The 24,058-nt window shown below is 39.1% G+C and overlaps 1 protein-coding gene across 3 annotated transcripts in view; it reads right to left on the bottom strand.

Annotated features, from left to right (window-relative positions):
• CPQ (carboxypeptidase Q) overlaps positions 1–24,058 on the bottom strand; it is a 587,968-nt gene that overhangs the window by 127,688 nt on the left and 436,222 nt on the right. For all 3 annotated transcript variants that reach the window (XM_062189499.1, XM_062189497.1, XM_062189496.1), the window contains exon 6: positions 10,091–10,182. In XM_062189499.1, coding sequence (XP_062045483.1) covers positions 10,091–10,182 — 92 coding nt within the window. The remainder of the gene's footprint in view (positions 1–10,090; positions 10,183–24,058) is intronic.

The following is a 24,058-nucleotide window of genomic DNA, read 5'->3' on the forward strand; positions in this document are numbered from 1 at the left end:
ATGGGTGGCAGGCCTATTAATGGCTGATCTGTACAGTGATCTGCCCTCAAGGAGACCCAACAGGCCAGTCCACTGCAGTGGCTTTCAATGTCGTAAGCCTGGGCTTCAGCAGAAGTCAGCTTGTGAAGAGCCCTGGCAGCTCTGCCAAGACTTGGATCACTGGAAATGGACCTGCCCTGGAGTTGAAGGATGCCCAGGTCAGAGCCACAGATCTTATTGGCTCTAAGCTGAAAAGCCCTTCACTCAGCCCAACTTCCAAAGTGACCACTGCAGCTGAGGGGATGGTCAAGTAGGGTCAGCAACATTGCAGGCAGAACTGTAAATTTCTTGTTAGAGATGCCCCCTGCCTTTACCTGGCCAGCTCTCCTCCCAGGCCAGCTAAGTAATGAAAGTCAACAGAGTGCCTTCCCCTAGGAGGTTCACACCTCCCTTAGGATATACCCCATGTGAAGGAATAGATAGGTCTGGTCCTCTTAACTTACAAGGCCTAAAGCCCACCAGATTATTATCAAGCCCCTTCTATCAGGTTCTATTTGTCTCTAAATCAGAAAAATTACTTGTAGCTTAGACAGCACCTTTCTTAGCTCCTCTAATAATGACTCTGTCCTTTGTTCTAGACCCTGTCTAGCACACTTGCGCCTCATTCCTTTGTAATCATAACCTCTACCCTCCAATGGCTCTACTCCCAACCTGTGTGTACTGATGGTCCTCTTCCCCTCTTAATGCTGTATAATTGTTCAAACCTGGTAAATGCCACTCTTAGGATCATTGGTTACTATCCTCACTCTGTCTTTTATGACCTTGTCTAAATATGATCAGAGTCGGCAAACTTGGAAGGCTTCCATAGCCTTGGCAACTCATGACGACAGCCTAGGGTGGTTACTGGCGCCATAAACTAGAGTGTCAATTTGTTGGGTCAACAACAGGAGCCACTGTGCACTTGCTCCTCATGTGGGATCTCTGTCCTTAATGTGCTGTACATTTTGATTTAATGCTATAACTAGTACTCAAACAGTATGTTTCACTTTGTGTTTCTATGTGGGTGCAAACTGTTGAAATCTTTATACTAAATTGATCTTCTGTATATAAAGAGAATTGAAAATGAATCTTGATGCAAATGGAAGGGGAGAGGGAGCGGGAGAGGGGAGGGTTGCGGGTGGGAGGGAAGTTATGGGAGGGGGAAGCCATTGTAATCCATAAGCTGTACACTGGAAATTTATATTCATTAAATAAAAGTTAAAAATAATACTCTTTCAGTACTAGTTATAGCATTACTTCACATTGGACAACCCATTAAGGACAGATCCCACATGAGAGGTAAATACACAGTGACTCCTGATGTTGATTTAACAATTTGACACTCTTGTTTATGGCGTCAGTAATCTCCCTAGGCTCTCGTCATGAGTTGCCGAGACTATGGAAGCCTTTAGGGTTCGCCGGCTTCGATCTTATTCCAATAGGGTCATAGTCAAAGTGGAAGTTCTCTCCTCCCTTCAGAGAAATGTACCTCCTTCTTTGATGGCCCCTGAACAGGTATTTTTCAAAAGAGGAAATTCAAATGAGCAACAGACACAGGAAAAAATGCTCAGATCACTTGCCATCATGGAAGTACAAATCTAAATCACAATGAGGTTCACCTCACCCCACTTACAATGACTTTCATACAGAAATCAACAAACAACAAATGCTGGTGAGGATGTAGGGAGAAAGCTACCCTAATCTGATGTTTGTGGGAATGTAAATTCATATAGTCACTGTGGAAGACTAAGCTATGGAGATAACTCAGAAATCTTAATATAGACTTACCACATGACCCAACTATCTCACTCTGGGAATTTACCAGAAAGAAATGAAATAGGCATATGAAAGAGTTATTTGTACCCCTGTGTTTATTGCAACTCAATTCATAATAGTGAAGGCATGGAAACAACTCCAATGTTTATCAGTTGAAGACTCGATAAAGAAAGTATGGTATATGTACACCAGGAATACTACACAACATTAAAAAATGAAATCCTGTCATGTGCAACAAAATAGATGCAAACAGAAACCATTATACTTTATGAAATAATCTAGTCCCAAAATGACAACTACCATATATTCTCCTTGATCTGTGGTAACTAACAGATTACCTGAGAGATATCAATAGAAGTGAAACTGACACTTTGAGATGCAAGGATTTTCGATTGCCCTTATCTCAACTATTGAGATACAGTTTTTTATTCATATTATTTGTTGAACTCTTTGCTTGGCGTAGGGTTAACGTTATGTGTATAAAGTTATTTGAAAATAGATCTTTGCAAAAAAATAAGAATGGGAATAGGAGAGGGAGGGAAGGGTGGGTAGAATCACTATGTTGCTAAATATTTATGTATGAAATGCATGGAGTTTCAATACCTTAAAAGGTTTGTAGGTAAAAAAAAAATGATACAGACTGGCTAAATGGATTTTTTTAAAAAAAGACCAACCTATTGGCTGCCTATAAGAAACACACCTCACTGATATTAATACACACAAACTGGAAGTGAAAGGATAGAAAAACATATACCATAATAACAGAAAGCAAAGAAGAGCAGGAATAGCCATCCTGATATCAGACAAACTAGACTTTAAAACTAAAAATGTTAGAAGAGAAAAAAGAGAGGCATTAAATAATGATTAAGGGATAGATTTAACAGGAAGATGTGATAATAATAAATATATGTACACTCAATGCCAGTTTCCAGGTTATTTAAGATAAATGTTAATGGATCTAAGTAGCTACCTACAGCAGATCCTTAAGCATCTTTTGTAAAACTGGACAAGTGGTGACAAATTTTTTTCAGATTCTATTTGTTATGGAAGGTCTTTATTTCATCTTCATTCATAAATGAGAGTGTTGCAGGTTACAGTATTTTTTATTGACAGTATTGTTATCTTAAGACTTGGACTATATCTTGCCATTCTCTTCTATCCTGTAGCGTTTTTACAGATACCAAATATGAAAAATCCCTGGGAACTCGAAGCCTGTAGTGAAGTGGTATTATAAATTTGTTAATAAAGAATGCTTAATTTTAAATTTAAAAAGAAATAGAAAAAGACACTAAAAATGGAAAAATCTTTCATGTTTGTGGATTGGAAGAATAAGTATTATCAAAATGTTCATACTACACAAGGCAATTTACAGATTCAATGCAATCCCAATCAAAACACCAATGACAGTCTTCTCATATCTCAAAAAAATGATGCAAAAAATCATATGGAAACACAATAGACCTCAAATAGTTAAAGCTATTACTGTCTTCCATAATGGTTGTACTAGCTCACAATACCAGATATCAAGACGTACTACAGGGTAGTTATAAACAAAACAGCCTTGTGCTGGCAGAAAAATACACAACAGAATAGAATCCCCAGAAAATAATCCACATATCTACAACCAACTAATCTTTGGTGAAGGAGCTAAAATCAATCCCTGGAGAAAGGACAGTTTCTTCAAAAACGGTGCTGCGATAATTGGATCTTTGCATACCGAAGTATGAAACAAGACCTTTACCTTAAACCTTACACAAAAATCGACTCACAGTGGATCAACAACCTAAATCTATGACCTGATACTCTCAAATTGCTACAGGAAAACATTGGAGAATGTTTGCAAGACATTGGCATTGGCATACCTTACACCTTACAAAAAAATCAACTCACAGTGGATCAAGAATCTGAATCTAGGACCCTCAAATTGCTAGAGGCAAGCATTGGAGAAAGTCTGAAAGATACTGGCATAGGCAAAGACTTCTTGGAAAATACGTCAGAAGCACAATTAAGGCAAAAAATAGACAAATGGGATTACATCAAGCTAAGAGGCTTTTGCACTGCAAAGGAAACAGTAAACAAAGTGTGGAGGCAACTGACAGAATAATATTTGCAAACTATGCAATCTAGAAAGAGCTCCAGAAACAAAAACACAACAAAACAAACAATTCAGTTAAGAAATGAGCAAAGGACATGAACAAGCATTTTTCAAAGGATGAAATTCAAATGGCTGGCAGACACATGAACAAATGCTGAGGATCATTAGCCATCAGGGAAATGCAAATCAAAACTACAGTGAGTTTCACCTCACCCCAATCAGAATGGTTATCATCCAAAAAAAAAACCAAAAAAACCAGTAAATGCTGTTGAGGATGTTTAGAAAAAGGTATCCTAATCCACTGCTGGTGGGAATGTAAATTGGTATGACTATTATGGATGACAGCATGGAGATTTCTCAGAGATCGAAAATACATTTTCTGTATGACTTGGCCATCCCACTCCTGGGAATTTACCCAAAGGAAATAAAATCAGCATATAAAAGAGTTATCCCCATGTTTATTGCAACTCAATTCACAATAGCTAAGAAAAGGAATCAACCCAGATGTCCATCACATGAACTGGATAAAGAAAATGTTGTATATATATATATACTATGGACTATTACTAAGCCATAAAAAGAATGAAATCCTGTCTTTTACAAAAAAGTGGATGCAACTAGAAATCATTATGCTTAGTGAAATAAGCTAGTCCCAAATATTATATGTTTTTCCTGGTTTGCTGCAACAAATATACAGAGTACAAAAAATGCATGTATATGAGCAAAATTGACATTTTGAGATTTGATTACTGTTTAAGCCCTTGTCTATACTCTTAGGATCAGTGGTTATTTTCTACTTACTACTTGTTGAATTCTTTAGTGGAGGGTAAAGCTTATGATTCTAAAATAAACTGAAAATATGTCATCATAAGAGTTAAAAGAACAGATAAAAATGGAGGCGCTAGGAATTTAGGCAGGCTGGAGGGTAGGGTGGGAAGTATCCTTATGCGTTTAAATATGTATATATGAAACATCTGAAATTTGTTTACTTTATATAAATAAAAAAATAAGAGATTATAAAGCCATGTGTTCAGTTAAAGAAGCCAGACTCAAGATTATATACTGTACGATTCCATTTATATGAATTTCAAGAACAAGAGATGTGATAAAAATAAAAATAATAATAATAATAATAAAAACATAGTTCTCTTGTTGGAGTCAGTTTGATTACAGGAGTTGTAAGGAAATTTTCTAGGATAATGGGAAAGCTTTATGTTTTCATCTGTGCAATAATTTCCTATATTCATTTTCCACATATATATTTAGACGTATATTTAAAGTCTCTACATTTAAAGAATGCCAATTAAGTCTCAAAAATAGCATGAAAAATAATTAACTATATCTGAAAAATCAATAAGCATAAAGCAAAAGCAATGTCCACATAGCTAATCCTCAAGTCAGGTTCTAACGTGGACAGTGAGAGAGAGAAAGAGAGAGAGAGACCTTAAAACCAGGAGAGAATTTTATCCTTTATCAAAAATGGAACTTAGCTCTTTTTTAATAAAAGAAAAACACATATATAAATCATTGATGAGATTTTTCTGCCATGAGCTATAATGGGCTTGGTGGATGGACTTCAAGGATGATTTTTGTTGTAATTAGTCCAAAATACAGTGAAAAGCCCATTCTTTCTTTTTTCAATTATTTTATCTAGTAAGTGCCACCAAAATGCTTATCGATCTCTTTGAGAAAAAGTTTGATTTCCTGGAAAATGTGTTTTAGACATTATTATACAGTTGCATACAAGCTTCAAAATGTGTACATAAGCCACAAATAACTTCACATATTTCATTATAATTTAGAAAATTGCTTAGTAATTGTTTAGTATGTTTAGCAAATTCTAGCAGTTGTTATAATAATTGAGCTAGTATTTACAAGAAAGCATAATTATGAAGTAAAGGTAGCTATTAATCTGAATACAATTTTGAAAGGTAGTTTGACAAATTTTGTCATATAATTTAAAACCATGTTAATTTATATTTTATTTGCATATATTACTAAAAGTATATTATAAACAAAAGATGTATTTAGGAAGAAATGGTAATGAATATTAATGTTAATTTTATTCCCACAAAAGTTTAGGTAACTATGTCCATTAAAATCATTTTTGTGGAAATTTTATTGTTGAAAAAATTCTGTGAGGGTGAAAAAGTATACTTTTAGAGCAACAACAATAAAAAATAACAATTTTCTACATACCGTTTTCTCCGTAACATGCACCACGTAAGTTTAGTAAACTTTACTATAAATTCTAACAAATTAGAATGCAAAAAATTATTCATGCATGTTTCTATTAGTATAAACAAAATGCTTCCTGAAAAATACTTATACTTGAAAATTATTTGGCTCAAAATAAAATTTATCTTCTATGTCATACAAGATCATCAAGAGATTATTGTATGGAATGTGAAAGTATGATTTTTATAATATAGATCAGAGGTCAGAAAACATTTTCTATAAAGAGCCAGATAGTTAATATTTTAAGCTTTGTGGTCTACATAGAATTTCTATTGCATAACCAGCAAACAACATAAAAACATTCTTAGATTGTGTCTATGCATAAATAAGTTGCAGACTGGATTTGGTCTACAGGCCAAAATTTGCTAATTCCTGATGTAGATCACTATAACCATCACTGTAACATGAAATCACTGGAAGAATCATTTAAAAATCTCAAGCCTTTCATTTTTACAGTAACCAAAATAGATTCTCCCCTCTAAAATTTCTTGTTTGGTATCATCACTCTGATGCCAAGGGCAAACCTCAAGACTCAGTCACGATCAATATGAAGGGGAGGGGCTGTCCCTTCTCTCCCCTCCTGGCCACTCCTTCAAGTCCAGTTACTTTGCGAAGGATCAGACCTCAGTCCTCCCTCATGAATAACATGCCATAGTCATTTCTCCCTTTTTAACCTCCTTTATAACAGTCAGCACTCTGACAATAACAGTCCTTCAGAAGAATAAAACACTATAAGTAAATAATTTAGAATTTCTCTGTATATTGCTTGTTATACTAGATTTCTTCTGAGTTTAAAGTGAGTTTTGAGTACAATGTAAGGGCCTTATGGTCAAGGACTGGCTCCTTTTTTTTCTTCCTGCGTACTGACAATAGCAAATGTCTCCTGGTCATGCTGGCTATGTGCACTTGCAGGCAGCTCATGGAGCTGATTTCACTTTGAGTGCCATGGGAGATGAAGACTGCAGGGCAGTTGGTCTCTTGTGCTGTTTGAAGTATTTGGGAAGTGAGAACAAAGTGAAAGGGAGACCTCAGAGGGGGCTGCCTCTGCCAAAGATGTGTGCTCCCCTTGTGTGGTGCAGAGTGGATGCTGTGAAGTGGCCGCACAGCCAGGAACTGTATTTCCCAGCCTCTTATGAACTTGAACTATGTGACTAGTTGCTACTAATGGAATGTGAGTGGAAATGAGGTAAGCCACTTCCAGAGCTGTCCCAGGAAAGCCTCCCCCTATTCTCCCACCTGCCAGCTGGGTGTTGATGCTCAGGCCATAGTGAAAATCATGTTGGTGAAGAGTCCATCAACTTGGATCCCTAAATAACTATGTGGAGCAGAGCCCTACTGTAGATTGGGTGTTAAATGAGGAAGGAATCAGTTTCTAATTGTGTTGAGCCATTAAATTTTGCAGGCTTATTTGTTCCAGCAGTTATCATTACCTTATTTAGAACAAAGGTTCTCTCTGTTACCACTGGAATGAACAGGACTCTGTTACAGTCTGTTGGCTTTCAATAATGCTACAGAAAAGTCTACTGACAATCTCATATATTTCTCTAGTTTGGGACTTGTTATACATTTACTTTATATACATATATATATATATTTTTTTTTTTTTTTTGACAGGCAGAGTGGACAGTGAGAGAGACAGAGAGAAAGGTCTTCCTTTTCCATTGGTTCACCCCTCAATGGCTGCTGTGGCTGGCACACCACGCTAATCCGAAGCCAGGAGTCAGGTGTTTCTCCTGGTCTCCCGTGGGGTGCAGGGCCCAAGCACTTGCGCCATCCTCCCCTGCTTTCCCGGGCCACAGCAGAGAGCTGGACTGGAAGAGGGGCAACCGGGACAGAATCCATTGCCTCAACTGGGACTAGAACCTGATGTGCCGGCGCCGCAGGCGGAGGATTAGCCTATTGAGTCACAGCACTGGCCTTGACAATGCTTTTATCAATATGTTAATCATAAAAATGCACAATAAATCTTTGAAATCAGCTGTATCATGCACAACATGCAGATTTTTTTTTTTTTTTTTTTTGCAGGTGAGATAAAGAGCAACTGTAAAACAAAAAGCTGGTGTTTCGCCTTTCTGGGGATTTGTTCTTTCTCTCCCTGAGTATGCAGTGTTGACTCGCTATTTGCATGGAGGCACATTTGTATGAAGGCTACACGGATATCATCAAGATGAACCAGTTCTGTCACTGTGTATGTGTATCTCTGCCAATCTTTTAGAAGTTTAAAATCAAGTCATTTCTGATTTCATCCATGTATTTGAGTATGCTGCAATGAATGTCAAAACCTTATGGAGAAATCAACCTTCTTTCAGATCTAGGAATTTCAATGGTGAGAAAATTTCAAGTGGGAGCCATTGAAGTTTAACTCCAACCAGACTTTGCAGTAGAGAATATTACAGTGAATAAAAGAGCTTTAGAATACTTCTTTTAGATATTGTAGGGTTTTTTTTTTTTTTATAAAGTCCAAGATATATAGAATTCAAGACTCTTCCTTAAAAATAATTCAGTTACCCTTTTTGCCCTGAGGGCGAAGCCCAAACTTCAAAGCAAGATTGATATGTCCTTGTTCAGACCCCTGTTTACCCCCCTCTATATTCTACGCCCCTGCCATTATGCGTCTTGCCTTCCATGTACTAGTCACCCTCAGTTCTTTCCTGTTGCACTAGGATGCAGTATTGTCTCTCATCTCCAGCTGTTGCACAGACAATTCCCTCTACTAAGGTGTAACGCTCACCACCTCCCTCCTGCTTCTTTTCTTTAGCTTATTTCTACTCAGTTTTCAGGTATCAGATTGCGTGTCGCTTCTTCACTTGAGGTTTATTCTGATTGTTCTTCAAAGCCAGTTTAGGTAAACTTCCGGTGTCTTCCAGCAATATTTTACATAATCAGAAGATTTAACATCTTATATTATAATTGAGTTGGTCCATAATATTTCTGATCTCGTACATTTTGCTCTATTAATGATCACTCTTGGGGCCAGTGTTATGGCACAGCGGGTTAATGCCTGCAATGCCAGAATCCCATGCCAGCATCCCATATTGGTACTGGTTTGAGTCCTGGTTGCTCTACTTCTAATCTAGCTCCTTGTTAATGTATCTGAGAAAGCAGCAGAAGATGGCCCTAATCTTTGGGCCCCTGTGCCCACATGAGAGACCCAAATGAAGCTCCTGGCTCTTGACTTCAGTCTGGCCTATCCTTGCTTTTGCGACCATCTAGGGTGTGAATCAGAAAATAGAAGATCTTTGTCTCTTCCTTTCTCTAGAACTTTGCCTTTAAAATAAATAAATAAATACATACATAAATAAATCTTTTTTTCAAAAGTTCTTTTTGTGTGTATGTGCTATTATTCTCCCTGTCCCCTATGTTAGATATGGTCTTGTATTTCTGAACATGATCTTCCACAATCACCTTTGTGCGTCAGGCTACACACTTGCCTAATGCTAGTCTATATCAAGCCAAGCTCTCTCTCCACTTTCCCAGGCATGAGACCCCTGGATGCTGCCACTCTCAGCGCAGTTACAACAATGATCTTGGTTGACTCAAGGCCTCATAACTTGGTTCTCAAATTTCAGGACGTCCAGGGAGATCTGGGACACTGAAGTATGGGGGTATGGAAGTGGGCTTGGCGGGGAGACACGATGTTTATCTATTAGCAGTTCCATGTTATACATGCGTACAGCAAAACTAGAAAGACTAAGAAAGTGAGAGCTTGGCAGCTGGGATTTTCTAAGGCTGCAGAGAGAGAATTAGAAATGAGAAAGCTCTTAGCTCCAAACTGCAGAATCCTCAGTTCACCGGTGTAGTCACGGTTACAGGGCCAGAGGAAGCAGTTTTATATAAGGGGTATTTGCCAGGGTCAGCCAACCCCAAGCATTGTTGAGAATCTCAACTGTGATAATTAATGGGAAATTTTTTATGCTGATATGACAAGTGCAAATGCTCAGCAAGCCAGGGCAGATTTTTTACCTTGTGTAACTGATAATACTGGGAAGCACCAATTCCGCCTTGTTCCTCTGCAGTCCAGAGCACCAGGCGCAGAGTCCTCTTTGGACGCAGCCCTGGGAAAAGTAGAAACAAAAAGAAGGCATATTTCAGTTGATTTGATTTTTTTTTTAAACAGCAGGGTCTCTCATCTCTTTCTGATACGGCTGCCTGCTTCAGAGTAAAGCCGACATAGCAGGAGAGCAACTTCAGGGCTGATGTCCACGGCAGGTTAGTGGTAAAAGAGGTTGTAACAAATGCTATCTGCAGGCCAGGAAGAGACAGCATCAAATCATATTCTTAACTGAGACTTCTGCTCAGCAGGACCCAATGTGTGGCCAAGTTCAGTGAGATATTAGAATTGTATCCAGGAGATGCAGTTAGGAGAACCGTAAGCAGACCATGGGACCTTCCAATGATCGTAACTGAAACAAAATCATTTAACTGTATAGTCCGAGTCCACAAGTATAGTTATCTGTCCATGCTATCCTCAGTAAGGTAATAACTGAGAAACAGATGAAACATTTATGCTTACCTAAGTCACATTCTACTTGGAAATATAAGGTCATTTGTGTAAGGTCAATGAATATTAATTGAATGGGGATGACATTTATTCACCTTATTATTGCACAAACAGCTTGGTGGCAATTTCATTGACCTGTGATAAACAAATTTGTATAGACAGTCACTAAATTATGATGGTTCAATTTACATATTTTTAAAACCTTAGGATGGTATGAAAGTCAAACACATTCAGCAGAAAGTATACCCGAGATTTGAATTTGAATCATTTCCTAGGTTAGCAATTTGTAGTGCCACAGCTCCTACTCAGCCTACAGCCACAGGAGGACACAGTGATTCCCTGCAGGGTACTGTGTTGCTAATCCCTATCAGCAGCAGAGGAGCATCTGTGTCGAGTTATTGAAGTTAATGGCAAATCTGGAAGATCTAGAATTAGTTTTAAAATAATTATTTTATTATTATTGTGGAGTAAAAGTTAAGTATAAGGAAGCTATGCTTTCTGAATGTAAAATATCTGGTAAGACAGTACAGTAAAAATGCCCCTTTGTGACCAAGAATTAAAATGTGCTCTATTCAGATTGGATGATGTGATTTCTGAGAAATATCAAAGGCAGGAAAAGGTGACGCTGGACTTAAATCTTCAGAAGAGGATCTATCTTCCCACTCCTTACTAAGGAGCCTTTGGGAAAGACTGAAGAGTGATTTGACTGGCTTTGAGATGGACACCCCACAAATCTCAAGGATAACCTGTACCTGCTGGGAACTGTGGCCTTAATGACAAGTACCCCCAAGACATGGAGCTCTCGTCCTGTCCACTCTAGGCACTGACAGACATTCTCCTTTCATAACCCTGGTACCAGGGAGCTGAAAACAGGAGCTACGTTTTTCATTAAATTAAATATAAGTCATGAAGTCACATTATGCTGGAGCACTTTAGCATCACTGAGAGAGCACAGGTATGGGACACAGGCTGGCCCCAGTTCCAGTTATAGCTTCGACAAGTCATTTCTACCTCCAATGCCTCAGCAAATCCCACTGGTTTTCCTGTCTAAGTCCAAGCAGAATCCAAGTTCTCAACATTGTTATCACTTTTTTCCAGGCCTCCACTGTTGCCTAGACTGGACTGGTACAGCTGCCTCTTAACTGGTCTTGCTATACCCTCTCCTCTCTGCAGGGGATGCTCCACGCTAATGAGAAGCGCCTTTGTGAAGCTTAAGTCAGATCCTTAAGTCAGATTCCTTCCTTTTTCTTCTTCTTTTTTTTTTTTTTTGTTAAAAAAAGATTCTATTTTTATTTTATTTGAAAGGCACAGTGACATAGATGAGGGGAGGAGTGGTAGATCTTCCATCTGCTGTTTCACTCCCCAAATGGCTGCAATGGCCAGGGCTGGGCCAAGTTGAAGCTAGGAGCCAGGAATTCCATTCAGGTCTCCCATGTGGGTGGCAGAGGTCTGAGTACTTGGGTCATCCTCTGCTGTTTTTCCTAAGCACATCACCAGGGAGCTGGATTGACAGCAGAGCACCCAGGACTAGAACCAGAGCTGATATGGATATTGGCATTCCAGGCGACAGCCTAACTACTGTGCCATGATGCTGGTCCCCCAGATCATGCCTTTCCTCAGCCCAAGAAGTCCAATCACTAGAAGTAAAGTAGCTGAAAGGCAAATATTTATGCTTTCTAATTCACAGGGATGTGCTCAGTATCTAGATTGTTTGGCACGTATTAGGTGCACCTGATGAATAGCTACTTACAAAATAAATGAATACAAAGCTTGGAATCTTGACTAGAGTAAAATTCAAAGCGATTTCCCCAGCCTCATCTCCTAAAACGTCTGATACCTCATTCTCAGGCAAGGTGTTACATTTGAAAAAGGAAGACAGATCTGGCGAATCCTTCTGTTATCAGAGACTAGCTGTGTAACCGCCACATTATTGATCTACCTACGTTTCAGCCTCCTTATCTGAAGAGTGGAGATATTAAAGGCCTATGCCATAACTCTTTCATGGGGTGGTTGTGAGGATTAAATGAGATGTGATAATATATGTAAGACAACTCTGTGCCTAGCATGCAATCAGCACTGAATAAATGAACTACAAAACTACATGATGAATACCCAGGCACAGAGCACACTTTTGCACGTACAGAGAAGGGGCATCTACCTGCCCAGGCAGGAAATCCTTTCCAAGGCTTCTGAGCACGTGGAGAAGAAGACTCCAGGCATGCCCATTCTGCTCTGTGTTCCTATTCCTAGCACAAACTTCAACAATCATTTGAGAAACGAATCTAATCAGGTTTTCTACAGATCTCCAACTTTGGTTTTTCTAGAAGACATCTGCTTAAAGTTGATTTAAATCAAATGATGTTTGTAGCACAGGAAAAAATGGCAAAGGATAACATACAATTGTCATACGCCATAAACAAAAATTCTAGGCAATTTTAAAAATCTGTAGGAAAGAAAAAGAAAAAGACATACTTTTCTTTTACAAATCTCTGCACCTACCAGCCAAAGAGTACTGAAGTGAGTACTATGGTGATGGAATTCTCTAAACAAAGACAAACGGTTCAGGCCATACAAAATCTATTTCTTAAAAGCAAATGCTTTGACTATCTCTTTAGATTTTGTGTGCTGCTTGATAGTCATTATCATCCAGGAATACTCTCCTTCACATTTCAAGTCTTCCAGGTGGCGTGATGTCATTGTGAGACAACAAAGAAGTAATTGATTTACAGTGAGGAATGCTGCAGTCTCCAAACAGCAACAGCCTAACTGCCAGGTGCTAGGGACTAACAGAGCCTCTCAAACTCTTGAGAACCTCAGCACCCATAAACTTCTACTCCACGAAGTGAAGTGTTCGACAGAGGTGAGGAACCCAGTAGTTTAGCAAATACTTAGCTGAGCCCAAAGTCTCTCTTTTCACTCCGACAAACTCATTGTCCCACAACTTAAGACAAATCTGACTTCGTTCAATGACCAGACCCTAAACCTAGTGTGGAGGTTTGGTCCTCAGGCCCTAAAAGTCCACAGTGACAACATGGATCTTAAAAGCATAGGCCATAGAGTCCCACTGAGCTGTGTTTCATTTGTGGCTCTGTCACTTCTGGTTTTGCAACATTTGGGTTAAGTAATCATCTCTCTTGGCCTCAGATTCTGCAATCATACATTAAAGAAATTGAAAACTGCCTCAATGGATTGTTAAGAAATTTAAATGAGACAAGGTATGTAGAAGGCACATGGGCGCAGCAGGTTAAGCTGCCATGTATGATGCCCACATCCCATACTGCAAAGCCAGTCCAAGTCCCTGCTGTCTGCTTCCTATTCAGTTCATTGTTAATGTCTCTGGGAAGCAGTGGATGGTGGCTCAAGTACTTGAATTCCTGCCACCTCCCTGGGAAACCTGGACAGAGTTCTTTGCTCCTGGCTTCAGCCTGACCCAGTCCCAACTGTTACGGCCATTTAGGGAGTGAACCAGCAGATAGTTCAATTTCTCTTTCTGTTGCTCAGCCTCTCAAATATATAGATAACAAATAAACCTTAAAAAACAAATGAGATAAGGCAAAAATAGATGTCTACTAGCACAGTGGCACATAGTAGGTTTTCAAGAATTTTTTACTGTCTCCTCGCAATATCACTCTAGACAACTTTTCAGTCTGTGCCAATATCGCCAGAGGGAGCTTGTGGGAGAAGGAGGACGGGAATCATGCTCCTGCTGCTTCCTTTGTAGGAGCTCAGAATACCCGTTTGCACAGAACACAGAAAGACATGTGACCTCTTTGGTGTAAAGTGTTCCCTCATTCCAGCACATGGCATATCCAAATCCACATACATAGCGGCAGACTCCTCACTTCTCAAGTAAGAGCCAAGACGACTTTTTATTTTCTGGATTAACTGAAAGACTAACTATACTGGAAAATTGAAGGAAATCAATGTAAGGATATTAATATCATTTTAAAATGCTAAACTTACTGTGTATCTGAAATTCTAAGTAGTTTTTTTTTTAAGATTTATTTATTTGCAAGTCAGAGTTACAGAGAGAGGAGAGGCAGAGAGAGGGAGAGAGGGAAAGAGGGAGAGAGGGAGAGAGAGTTTTCCATCTGCTGGTTCACTCCCCAATTGGCTGCAACAGCTGGAGCTATGCCAATCCAAAGCCAGGAGCCAGGAGCTTCTCCCAGGTCTGCCACGCAGGTGCGGGGGCCCAAGGACTTGGGCCATTTTCTTCTGCTTTCCCAGGCCACAGCAGAGAGCTGGATCAGAAGTGGAGCAGCCAGGTCTCAAACCGGCGCCCATATGGGACGCCGGAGCTTCAGGCCAGGGTGTTAACCCGCTGTGCCACAGTGCCGGCCCCTCTAAGTAGTTTTAAAAGTCAGGAATTTTAGGTTTATAAATAGCAACAATTATAATAATAAAGCAATAACAATAGCAAAAAAAAAAAAAAACAAATTGATAGGAGCTCCAATGAAGGGAATTCATTTTGTGGTAGGATTGTAGTAAATAAATAGCTTAGTAGTAATTCTAGTTCGTGCACCTGGCCCTGGGTTGTGCAATAACAGGTCCAGTCCAAGGAATGCACATGAAGGAAAGTTTTAGAATTGGAGGAGAGAGGGAGGACCTACCTGGCTTTAGCTGGTTAGGAGTCAGGTTTCAGTGAGGTTAGGCTAAGGAAAAGCAATTTGTTTAATAGCATGATGAAATTACCCAGAGAGCCCTTGACTTCATGAAATTTCTATTAAGACAAACAGTTCATGGCATCATGATTCTCCTCTAAACAAACAAAAACTACCAATAACATGTCTGAACTTTGTTTTGGTTTATGAAATATGATGTATGTAGACTTCATTCACATTTCACCCAGAAGAATAACAATGCTAGGGGGCAAACAGTGCCTATGAGAAAAGATGAAAAATATGTTGAGACTTTTTTTCCTTATGCTTGAATTTAAAGGTAAGAGGCTAAGAGATATAATTAAGCTGATAAACTGGAAGTCAGTTGATTGCCTTACCCTTTCACCAAGAGAAGGCAAAGTAACATAAACTTGACTTACACAGAAAAACTCATATTAATACTGCCATGTAGATCATTTTCCCTAATCATGAATTCTAAAGACCACTATTTGTTAACAATGCGTATTGACTCACATTGCCATTTACTATTACATTTCTAGCACTCTAGAACTATGTATAAGTTCTGCTCTCTCCCTTCTGTGACTTAAGTTTGCAGAGAAAATGACTTTTTCTTAAATATACTCATTTTCCACAAAAGTGCACTAATTCACAAATACATTTGTTGTCCAACCCTTTTTACAACAGTTTGGAAGAGAATGCCTACATTTAAACAGTTCTATTACGGCTAAAAACTTGACTAATACAAGTATGTCATCTGAGTTACAGAAATTAATGATGACATGGTGGCATATGAATTGAATGAGAAGACATACCAAGACATACTGGTTAAATGTGTCAGGGTTGAGACCTATTTCCACTTTGGGCAAGTTACATTATTTGTCATATTACATATGAGCACAATATCATTGATTTTTTTAAAATAGGGAGGCATGGTTAAACAAAGATTATTTTGGTGAAGTAAATTTCAAGTATTTCTCTTTATAGGCAAGAACAAAAAAATCAAATCAAAGAATACCTTCATTTGTGGAATCAGTATCTTTCTGAGTTATACAAATACAAAGAAGCTAGGCATTTTTATGGGAGCACTGGGCTGTGTATCAACAAGTGTTTTTGTGCAGAGGTAGGTATTGTGGTTCAGCGGATTAAGTCCCTGTGTTCCATATCAGAACACTGGTTTGAGTCTTGGCTACTCCACTTCTGATCCAGCTTCTCGATAGAAGCTTCCTGTACCTAAGAAGGCAGTAACGATGGTCCAAGTATTTGGGTTTCTGCCACCCTTGTGGGAGAGCCAAATGGAGTTTCAGATTCATTGCTTCAGCCTGGCCCAACCCTGACTATGGAGGCCATTTGAGGAGTAAACCAAAAGAAATAAGATCTCTTTCTCTCTTTTTCTGCCACTCTGCTTTACAAACAAACAAATAACTCTTAAAAATAAAATGAAATCTTTCGTGCAAGCTGCCACTCTGGAGTCCCCTAGAGAAACTACCTAGACACCAGGCAGGAGAATAGTGTGAAAAAGGAGCCTGGCATCTTCTGGGAAAACACTTGCTTCTTTGGATTGCAGGCTGGGGATGAGAGACTGGTTGGGTCTGGGTGATGTGGACTAGTTGACAGGCAGCCTGTTTACTGGACAAAGACTCAGCTTTTTTCCACAACAAAACAAACACACAAAGATTTATTTCAGAAGCTCAGTGGGCTTGTGGGGGAGGTAGAAGTGGGAGAAGAGAGAGGTGTGGGGGTGATAGCTCTCCCTTCACCCACCTAGTGCATTTTTAATAGGTGTGCCCCTGACAGACATGGCCAGGAAGGGGGCTCTGGACCCCACACCATATGTTGGTCTGGGCTGTTGACCCAATCATGTTTAACATGATTGCCTAAGTTTCTAGGGAGAGGACTAATTTCGGCCTAGCCCAAGGCAAACTCCAGAAGCAGCCACCCTGACACATGGCTTATGGTTTAGGAAACAATGGCAGAGGACAGAAATGTAAACAAAGGGGGTTGTAACCCTGTTGTTCCAAATAGGCACCGGTGTGACATGGATGTGAAATGATGCCATGCCAAAGTCAGAGACCAGCAGTCCTGGGTGATACGGGGGGGGGGGGGGGGGAACTAGGGAGGATGGTAGGAATAAATAAGCAAGGAGATTTTCCTACAACTTCTGTCTCTGCAGCCTTGTACTGTAACTCTACCCCCTTACATGTATGTCAATCCAGTATGCCGATTTTGCCACGATGTACCTGCATTTAATCCAGGATTGAGAAAGAGGGGACACCAGGATGGTCATGTGCCAAAAATCTCCCAGAAAACCTCATGTACACTAAACCCCACCCCAAACCTACTCCCCACCCCATAAAGAGAACTGTTACACATAGGGGTGGCTCTTTTGGTTTTTAGCTCTTCCTTTGCCTCCTCCCATGCTCTCTCCTCATAGGCAACTCCCTGGCTCTCTCATGGGTATCTCCTCATGGTATTTCCTCTTGGGGTTGCTCACGCCCATGTGTAAATGTGTTGTCACTCTCTCCCTTTAAATAATTCCTGCTGTCATCTGTGCACCTTACTTAATGCATCTGCTTTGAATTCTTATCTCATATGTGGGCAGGAACTTGGAATAAAACCGAGAATCATATTCCCATAATATAGGCAGATCCAGCTACAGATTCGGGAGGACAACTGACCTATTTGGCTTGAGTTAAGTCCCAGGGTTCAGGGACAATTCAGAGGCAGAGGAAGGGACCTTGAGAGGAGATAACAGACTTCCTGTTAATAAGCCCTGTGGAGGCTTGTGTGATTAACTGTAAAGCAGATTAAAGAGATGTGATAATATTTATAATCTATGTTTGTGGAACAGGTCATAACCATTGTAATTTCCATAATTCAAAGGGAACAGTCCTACCTCATTATGATGAGGAGGATTCTATTAGCCAGGAAAATCACTGTTAATCATTGGTGAAGCAGAAACACTGTGATTATAAGTATGTGAAGGCCATTCTGGCTTAATCCAATTTTCCACACTCTTTTGCTTCTGCCTCTCACCCTGAGCGCTATCTATACACTTCCCTCCTGACCGGTTCCTGAACATGCACGCTAACTTAGATTTTTGGTCCTTTACATCTTCTTCTTCCATCTAGGATGCTGCTCCGCCTTTTCCCCCTGGCAAAATCCTACCATTGCAGCATCACTTTCTTTGCTGAGGCCTCCCTAACTCAAAGGCAAGGCAGGCTGCTTCTTTCTCAGCGATCTTCTAGAAATTCCCACACACCGCTCTTCATTTTCTAGCAGACTAAATTGTTGATCTTCCCACTAGACCATTAATTTTTGGAGATATACTTACTTCTCTTTTTTAATAATCTGGACCAGTACCTGACATTTAACATGTGCTGGATAGATGTTTATTGATTGGCCAACTGAACATGAATGCATTTATATAAGCATAAATAAAAAGTACTGCTTTTCATCTAATTTATCGCACACTGGTACCTATACAGTTCAGAGAGCTTGGTAAGACACGTTATTTTTGTGAGACTAAGGCCCAGTAGCACAAGTGAAAACACAGCAGTAAAGATAATTAAATTCCTTTCAACTTCAACGTTTGCTCAAGTTACTATTACATTGCCTACTTTTGTAGCACAGCTTGGGTCTTGTCAAACTTTAGAACATCAACAGTTCTTGTTGATAGAGTCATTAAATAAACATATAATAGTTACAGAAATCTTTCCAAAAGCTAACTGAATGAAATTATAGGTATCTGTATTTGTCTGACAACTCTTTTGGTACTTTGAAAATTTTCTGAATATAAAAATAGCATATGCTTTTAAAATATAAAACTAAGAAATAACAAGGAAAAATAACCTATAAGCATATTGTATTTCCTTATGGTTTTTGAATACAAACATATGCATACAAATATGTGTTTATAGAAATTATATATATATATATATACACATATATACACAGTGACACTTTTTTTAAAAAGATTTATTTATTTATTTATTTATTTGGAAGTCAGAGTTACACAGATAGAGAAGGAGAGGCAGAGAGAGAGAGAGAGAGAGAGAGAGAGAGAGGTCTTCCATACACTGGTTCACTCCCCAGTTGGCCATACCAACTGGAGCTGTGCCCACCGAAAGCCAGGAGCCAGGAGCCTCTTCCCAGTCTCCTATGTGGGTGCAGAGGCCCAAGAACTTGGACCATCTTCTACTGCTTTCCCAGGCCACAGCAGAAAGCTGGAGAGGAAATGGAGCAGCCAGGACTCGAACCAGCGCCCATATGGGATGCTGGCACTGGAAGTGGTGTCTTTACCCGCTATGCCACAGTGCCGGCCTCTCAGTGATACTTTATAGTTTTGTACAAGGGAACTTTTAAAACTTCATGAAAAAGTGCATCTTATAGAAAAACTGCATGGTCACAAATTTTTTTTTGCACTAAAATAAGCTTATTTTAAAATCCATTTTCCCATTAATTTTTTGAATTATATTTGTACCAAATTTTTCACTTAAAATCATGTCAGTATGGTCTTTCTATACTATAATCCATAACCAGTTATATAATATTATATACTAGTATACATAATACTTACTTAATCAATATATAATGATAAATTATAATCAATAATCAATTAAAAATGGTTCTTAATTTTTTTACTAGTCTCCTATTATTGGACATTTCAGATTTGTATTGTTAAGGTGAGTTTTTTTAAGATTTTATTTATTTATTTGAAAGGTAGAGCTATAGACAGAGATAGGGAGAAACAGAGAGAAACATCTTCCATCCTCTGGTTAACTCTCCAAATGTCTGCAACAGCCAGAGCTTAGTCAATCTGAAGCCAGGAGCAAGGAGCTTCCTCCGGGTCTCTTATATGGGTGCAGGGGCCCAAGTATTTGGACCATCATCTTCTGCTTTCCCAGGCCATAGCAGAGAGCTGGTTTGGAAGAGGAGCAGCAGGACAGAAGCTGGCACATATATGGGATGCTGGCAAGGCAGGTGAAGGTTTAATCTACTGTGCCACAGCAGCAGCCCCTAACATGAGTCCTTAAACAGAGAATTACTAAGTCTAATGTTATAAGCATTTTGAGGCTCTTGATACATGTAACCAATACACTAAGAAAGGTTACCATTTTACAATTTTTAAAAAGATTTATTATTTGTTTATCTGAAAGGTATAGTTACTGAGAAGGAGGAGAAGGAAGAGGAAGAGAGAGAGAGAGAGAGAGAGAGAGCAAGCGATCCAGCAAGCCTACATCCACTGGAACACTCCCCAAATGGCTGCAATGGCCAGGGATGGGCCATGCCAAAGCCAGGATCCTGGAACTTCATCCACGTTTCCCACATACATGCAGGGGCCCAACTACTTGGGCCATCCTCTGCTACCTTCCCAGGTGCATTAGCAGGGAGCTGGATCAGAAGTGGAGCAGAAAGGTCTGGAACCAGTACCCACACAAGATGCTGGCATTGTGGGTGGAGACTTAACATGGTAAGCCACAACACCGGCCCCCAATTTATATTCTTACCAGCAGTACTTTTACTTAATGCAGAACTTTAAATCTTATTGCTTTTGTTTTAAGTGTCATATTTTATATTTTTCTCTACTACATTCTACTCATTTTCAATCAAGACAACTACATATGCACATGCATATACAATCTACAGTGTATTTTAACTTGAGACAAATGTTAAGTTTACATCTTATGCCTGATTAGAGTTAAGACATGTAAATTTATTTTTCTTAAATTGCCTGAGTAGGGATCTTTTATCAATAAATTTCTTATATATAGTTCAATTCATGTAGTGATCGCAAGCCTGATCTGGTATGTATGTATGAGTTTATTTATTTTTAAAGTTTATTTACTTGAGAGGTAGAGAGAGAGGAGAGAGAGTTCCCACCCGCAGCTGTTGGGGCTGCGATGGGGCTGGGTTGGGCCAAAGCTACGGGCTTGAAAGGCAACCTGGGTCCCTGACATAGGTGACAGGGACTCAGTTATTTAAGCCACCACTGCCTTCCCAGGGTGTGCACTGGCAGAAAGCTGCAATCAGGAATTAGGAGCAGAGACAGGAATCAAACCAGGTACTCCAACATGGGATGCAGATGTTTTAGGACTTCAAAATATATTTTCTTTTTCCCTGTCATTATTTATAGTGCTTCTAGGTGGAAGGAGAAATTGAGAAGGCTGGTAAATGATAGATTTGAACTCCGAATCACACTTTTATTAAGAGTTCTACCAAGCAAAAACATCTACTACTGAGAAGTTCAAATAAACAGTGCCATTTTTAAGAAAATGATGGTAAATCAAGCACAAGTAGTATCTAACTTCCTTTTAAAAATTTACATTCACCAATGTGGCCCTTTAAATTGTATTTCTTGTGAAGATGGAGCTGTGTGAGGAAGAATAACAATGATTGTACCTTAATCAGGGGTTATCAAAAAGTAATGCATCTCCAACAAGCAACCGAGATGAGAAATTTTCTGGGATCCCCTTTTCAATGCCAAACAACAGATGTGCAGCATTCATTGTTTTACAAACAGCCTCCATCATTAAGTTGCTTCTCTTAACAATTTGAAATGTTCTTTTTTTGTGTATAGTGGAGAAGTTATCTACATTTTGAAAGACTTTCCATATGTTTAAAATTACTAATGAGATAATTGATACATTACATGAAGCTTATGATACTTTATAATAAAGGATTAAACCTTGAGTCCTGTGTTATTTTGAGTAATAAATCGTAATCTTTTTTTGTTGTTGTTTCCATTTATGTTCTGTGTTCAGATCACAACACACTTGGCAGTACTAATCCACTTAGTTTTGAACAAAAAACACATTTTCTTGAACCCCGCTCCATTCTTACCCCTCAAAGTGATGGCTGAATACACTTGCTAAGGGAAAATGGCACTGTGAAACCAGCAGAATCATCAGAATGTCTCTAGAACTTCCCCCTTCTCCTCATCCCTGCTGTGGCTGCCATAATTTAAGCTTTTGAATTGCAGCAAGTGCCAACTAACTGCTTCTTCCAATCCTGTCCATGAAACACAGCCAGATTCATCTTCGAATCTGCTTTGGACATGTCAGTGGCTGCGTGGCAACCTAGATGCACTCCCTATCTCCTATGGTAATAGTTGGCCTCCAACTTTTTGAACATGCATTTCTATCAATAAAACAATTTTGAACATGAATCACAGATGTATACTTATATATAAAATAACACATACACTATTGGTATACAAGAAATTACTGGTAAAATTTATTGCTTTTATGTAAAGAAGAATTATTTTTCTATACTCAGGTTTTCCTATGGTCTGGGAGGCTACTGCTCTGTGGGATAGACCTTCCTGTTCAGTGTGACATTTCAAAGCCCTGTTGCAATCTGCCTCTCCAGATGAACTTCAGTTTAACTACTCCCCTTCCCAGGGCCCTATTCCATGTAAGTTGACCCCTTCACTTGCTTCCCATTTTTGTGTTTTTCCTGATTATTTATAAACTCTTGTTTGTCCTTCCTTTTTACCTCAATTTTCTTAAATACTAACTACCATTGAAGATCTAGTTCTAATTTCTCTTGCTCCTCTCTTTCCTTCCTCTGAACTTCAAAGCTGTCATTTTCCCTTGTGTTCATTGGGAAGTTAATCATGATTAATGCACTCTCTGCTTTTGGTATTCACACACAGCCCCTGGCAAATCAAAGAGCCCTATGTATATTGTAGTCATTTTATAGATTAGAACACCTAAGAAAAATTGTTTTAAGCTGCAACAACAGAGATACAGATTAGATAAACAAAAAGAACTCGTGGGCAGAGGATGTTTTTAAACATTAAACCAGTGATCAGTTTCATTTGTCCCAGAGTAAAGCCTGGAAATGAGGCTAGCCTGGGGAGGTGGGGTGGTGGAAATACTCTGGAAAATCTGAATCCTTGTGAGACCTGCTATAGTATACATGGTCAGCCTACCAATACCAAGCTCTGCCCACAGGGATGTGGGGCAAGCATTTCTTCAAGAGAAGTATATAACCTCCCACAGGTTTATCTCAAACATTTCATTCCTCAGTTATGGAAAGTGTATTTTCAAGGTAGAAGAAAACTTAGAGCAAACTCAGGGGTGTTTACATGAAACTTCAATGGTTCAAAGTTTGTGACTCTCACATAGGCAAGGTAATGGGTTCTCCAAACTGTGGGGCATTTGCTTTTTCAGGTCACTCTGACCCATCTTATTTATAAAAGTGATTAGGGTAAGGCAGAAATGTTATATAGTCTGTTGAAAGTATTTATGGAAGCTTGTAAAACTTAACTTAAAATCTCAGGGGATTATTGCTTTAGAGAGACTCCCCAAGTTTATCTGCTGCCCTCCCAGGGTCACGTTTACAAGGGTGTCTTCAAGTCTGTGGACATTCCACTTTCAAAATGAACCCAAGTCCATGCAGAGTTATGGTTTTAGTGTGGGAAGGAATGTAATGTCTCCATTCTTAGCATTTTCCCAGGACCCCCTGTCCTCAAACCTTAAAATCAATACACTAGACTTTTCCCTGTATAGACACTAACATTTCAAGAACATTATTTCCCACATTTACACTTAGTAAAACATATCTCTGTCCATCTTGAATGCAAAAGCACACACTTAAAACTTTTACTCCATAAAAGAAGTAAAAAAAAAATGTAATAGGACACATGAACCCATAAACCAACAGTATCCACTTGAACTAACTGAAATAAAAAAAAATCATTAAAAAGAAATAAAAAAGATTCAATGGAATGAAGTCACTCAAAATATCAGATTCATTTATTCAACAACTATTCCTGGTCCAAGAACTGAAGGATCTGGGGCTCTAGAG

Source organism: Lepus europaeus, chromosome 4, assembly GCF_033115175.1.
Source record: "Lepus europaeus isolate LE1 chromosome 4, mLepTim1.pri, whole genome shotgun sequence".
NCBI classification, from domain to species: Eukaryota; Metazoa; Chordata; class Mammalia; order Lagomorpha; family Leporidae; genus Lepus; species Lepus europaeus.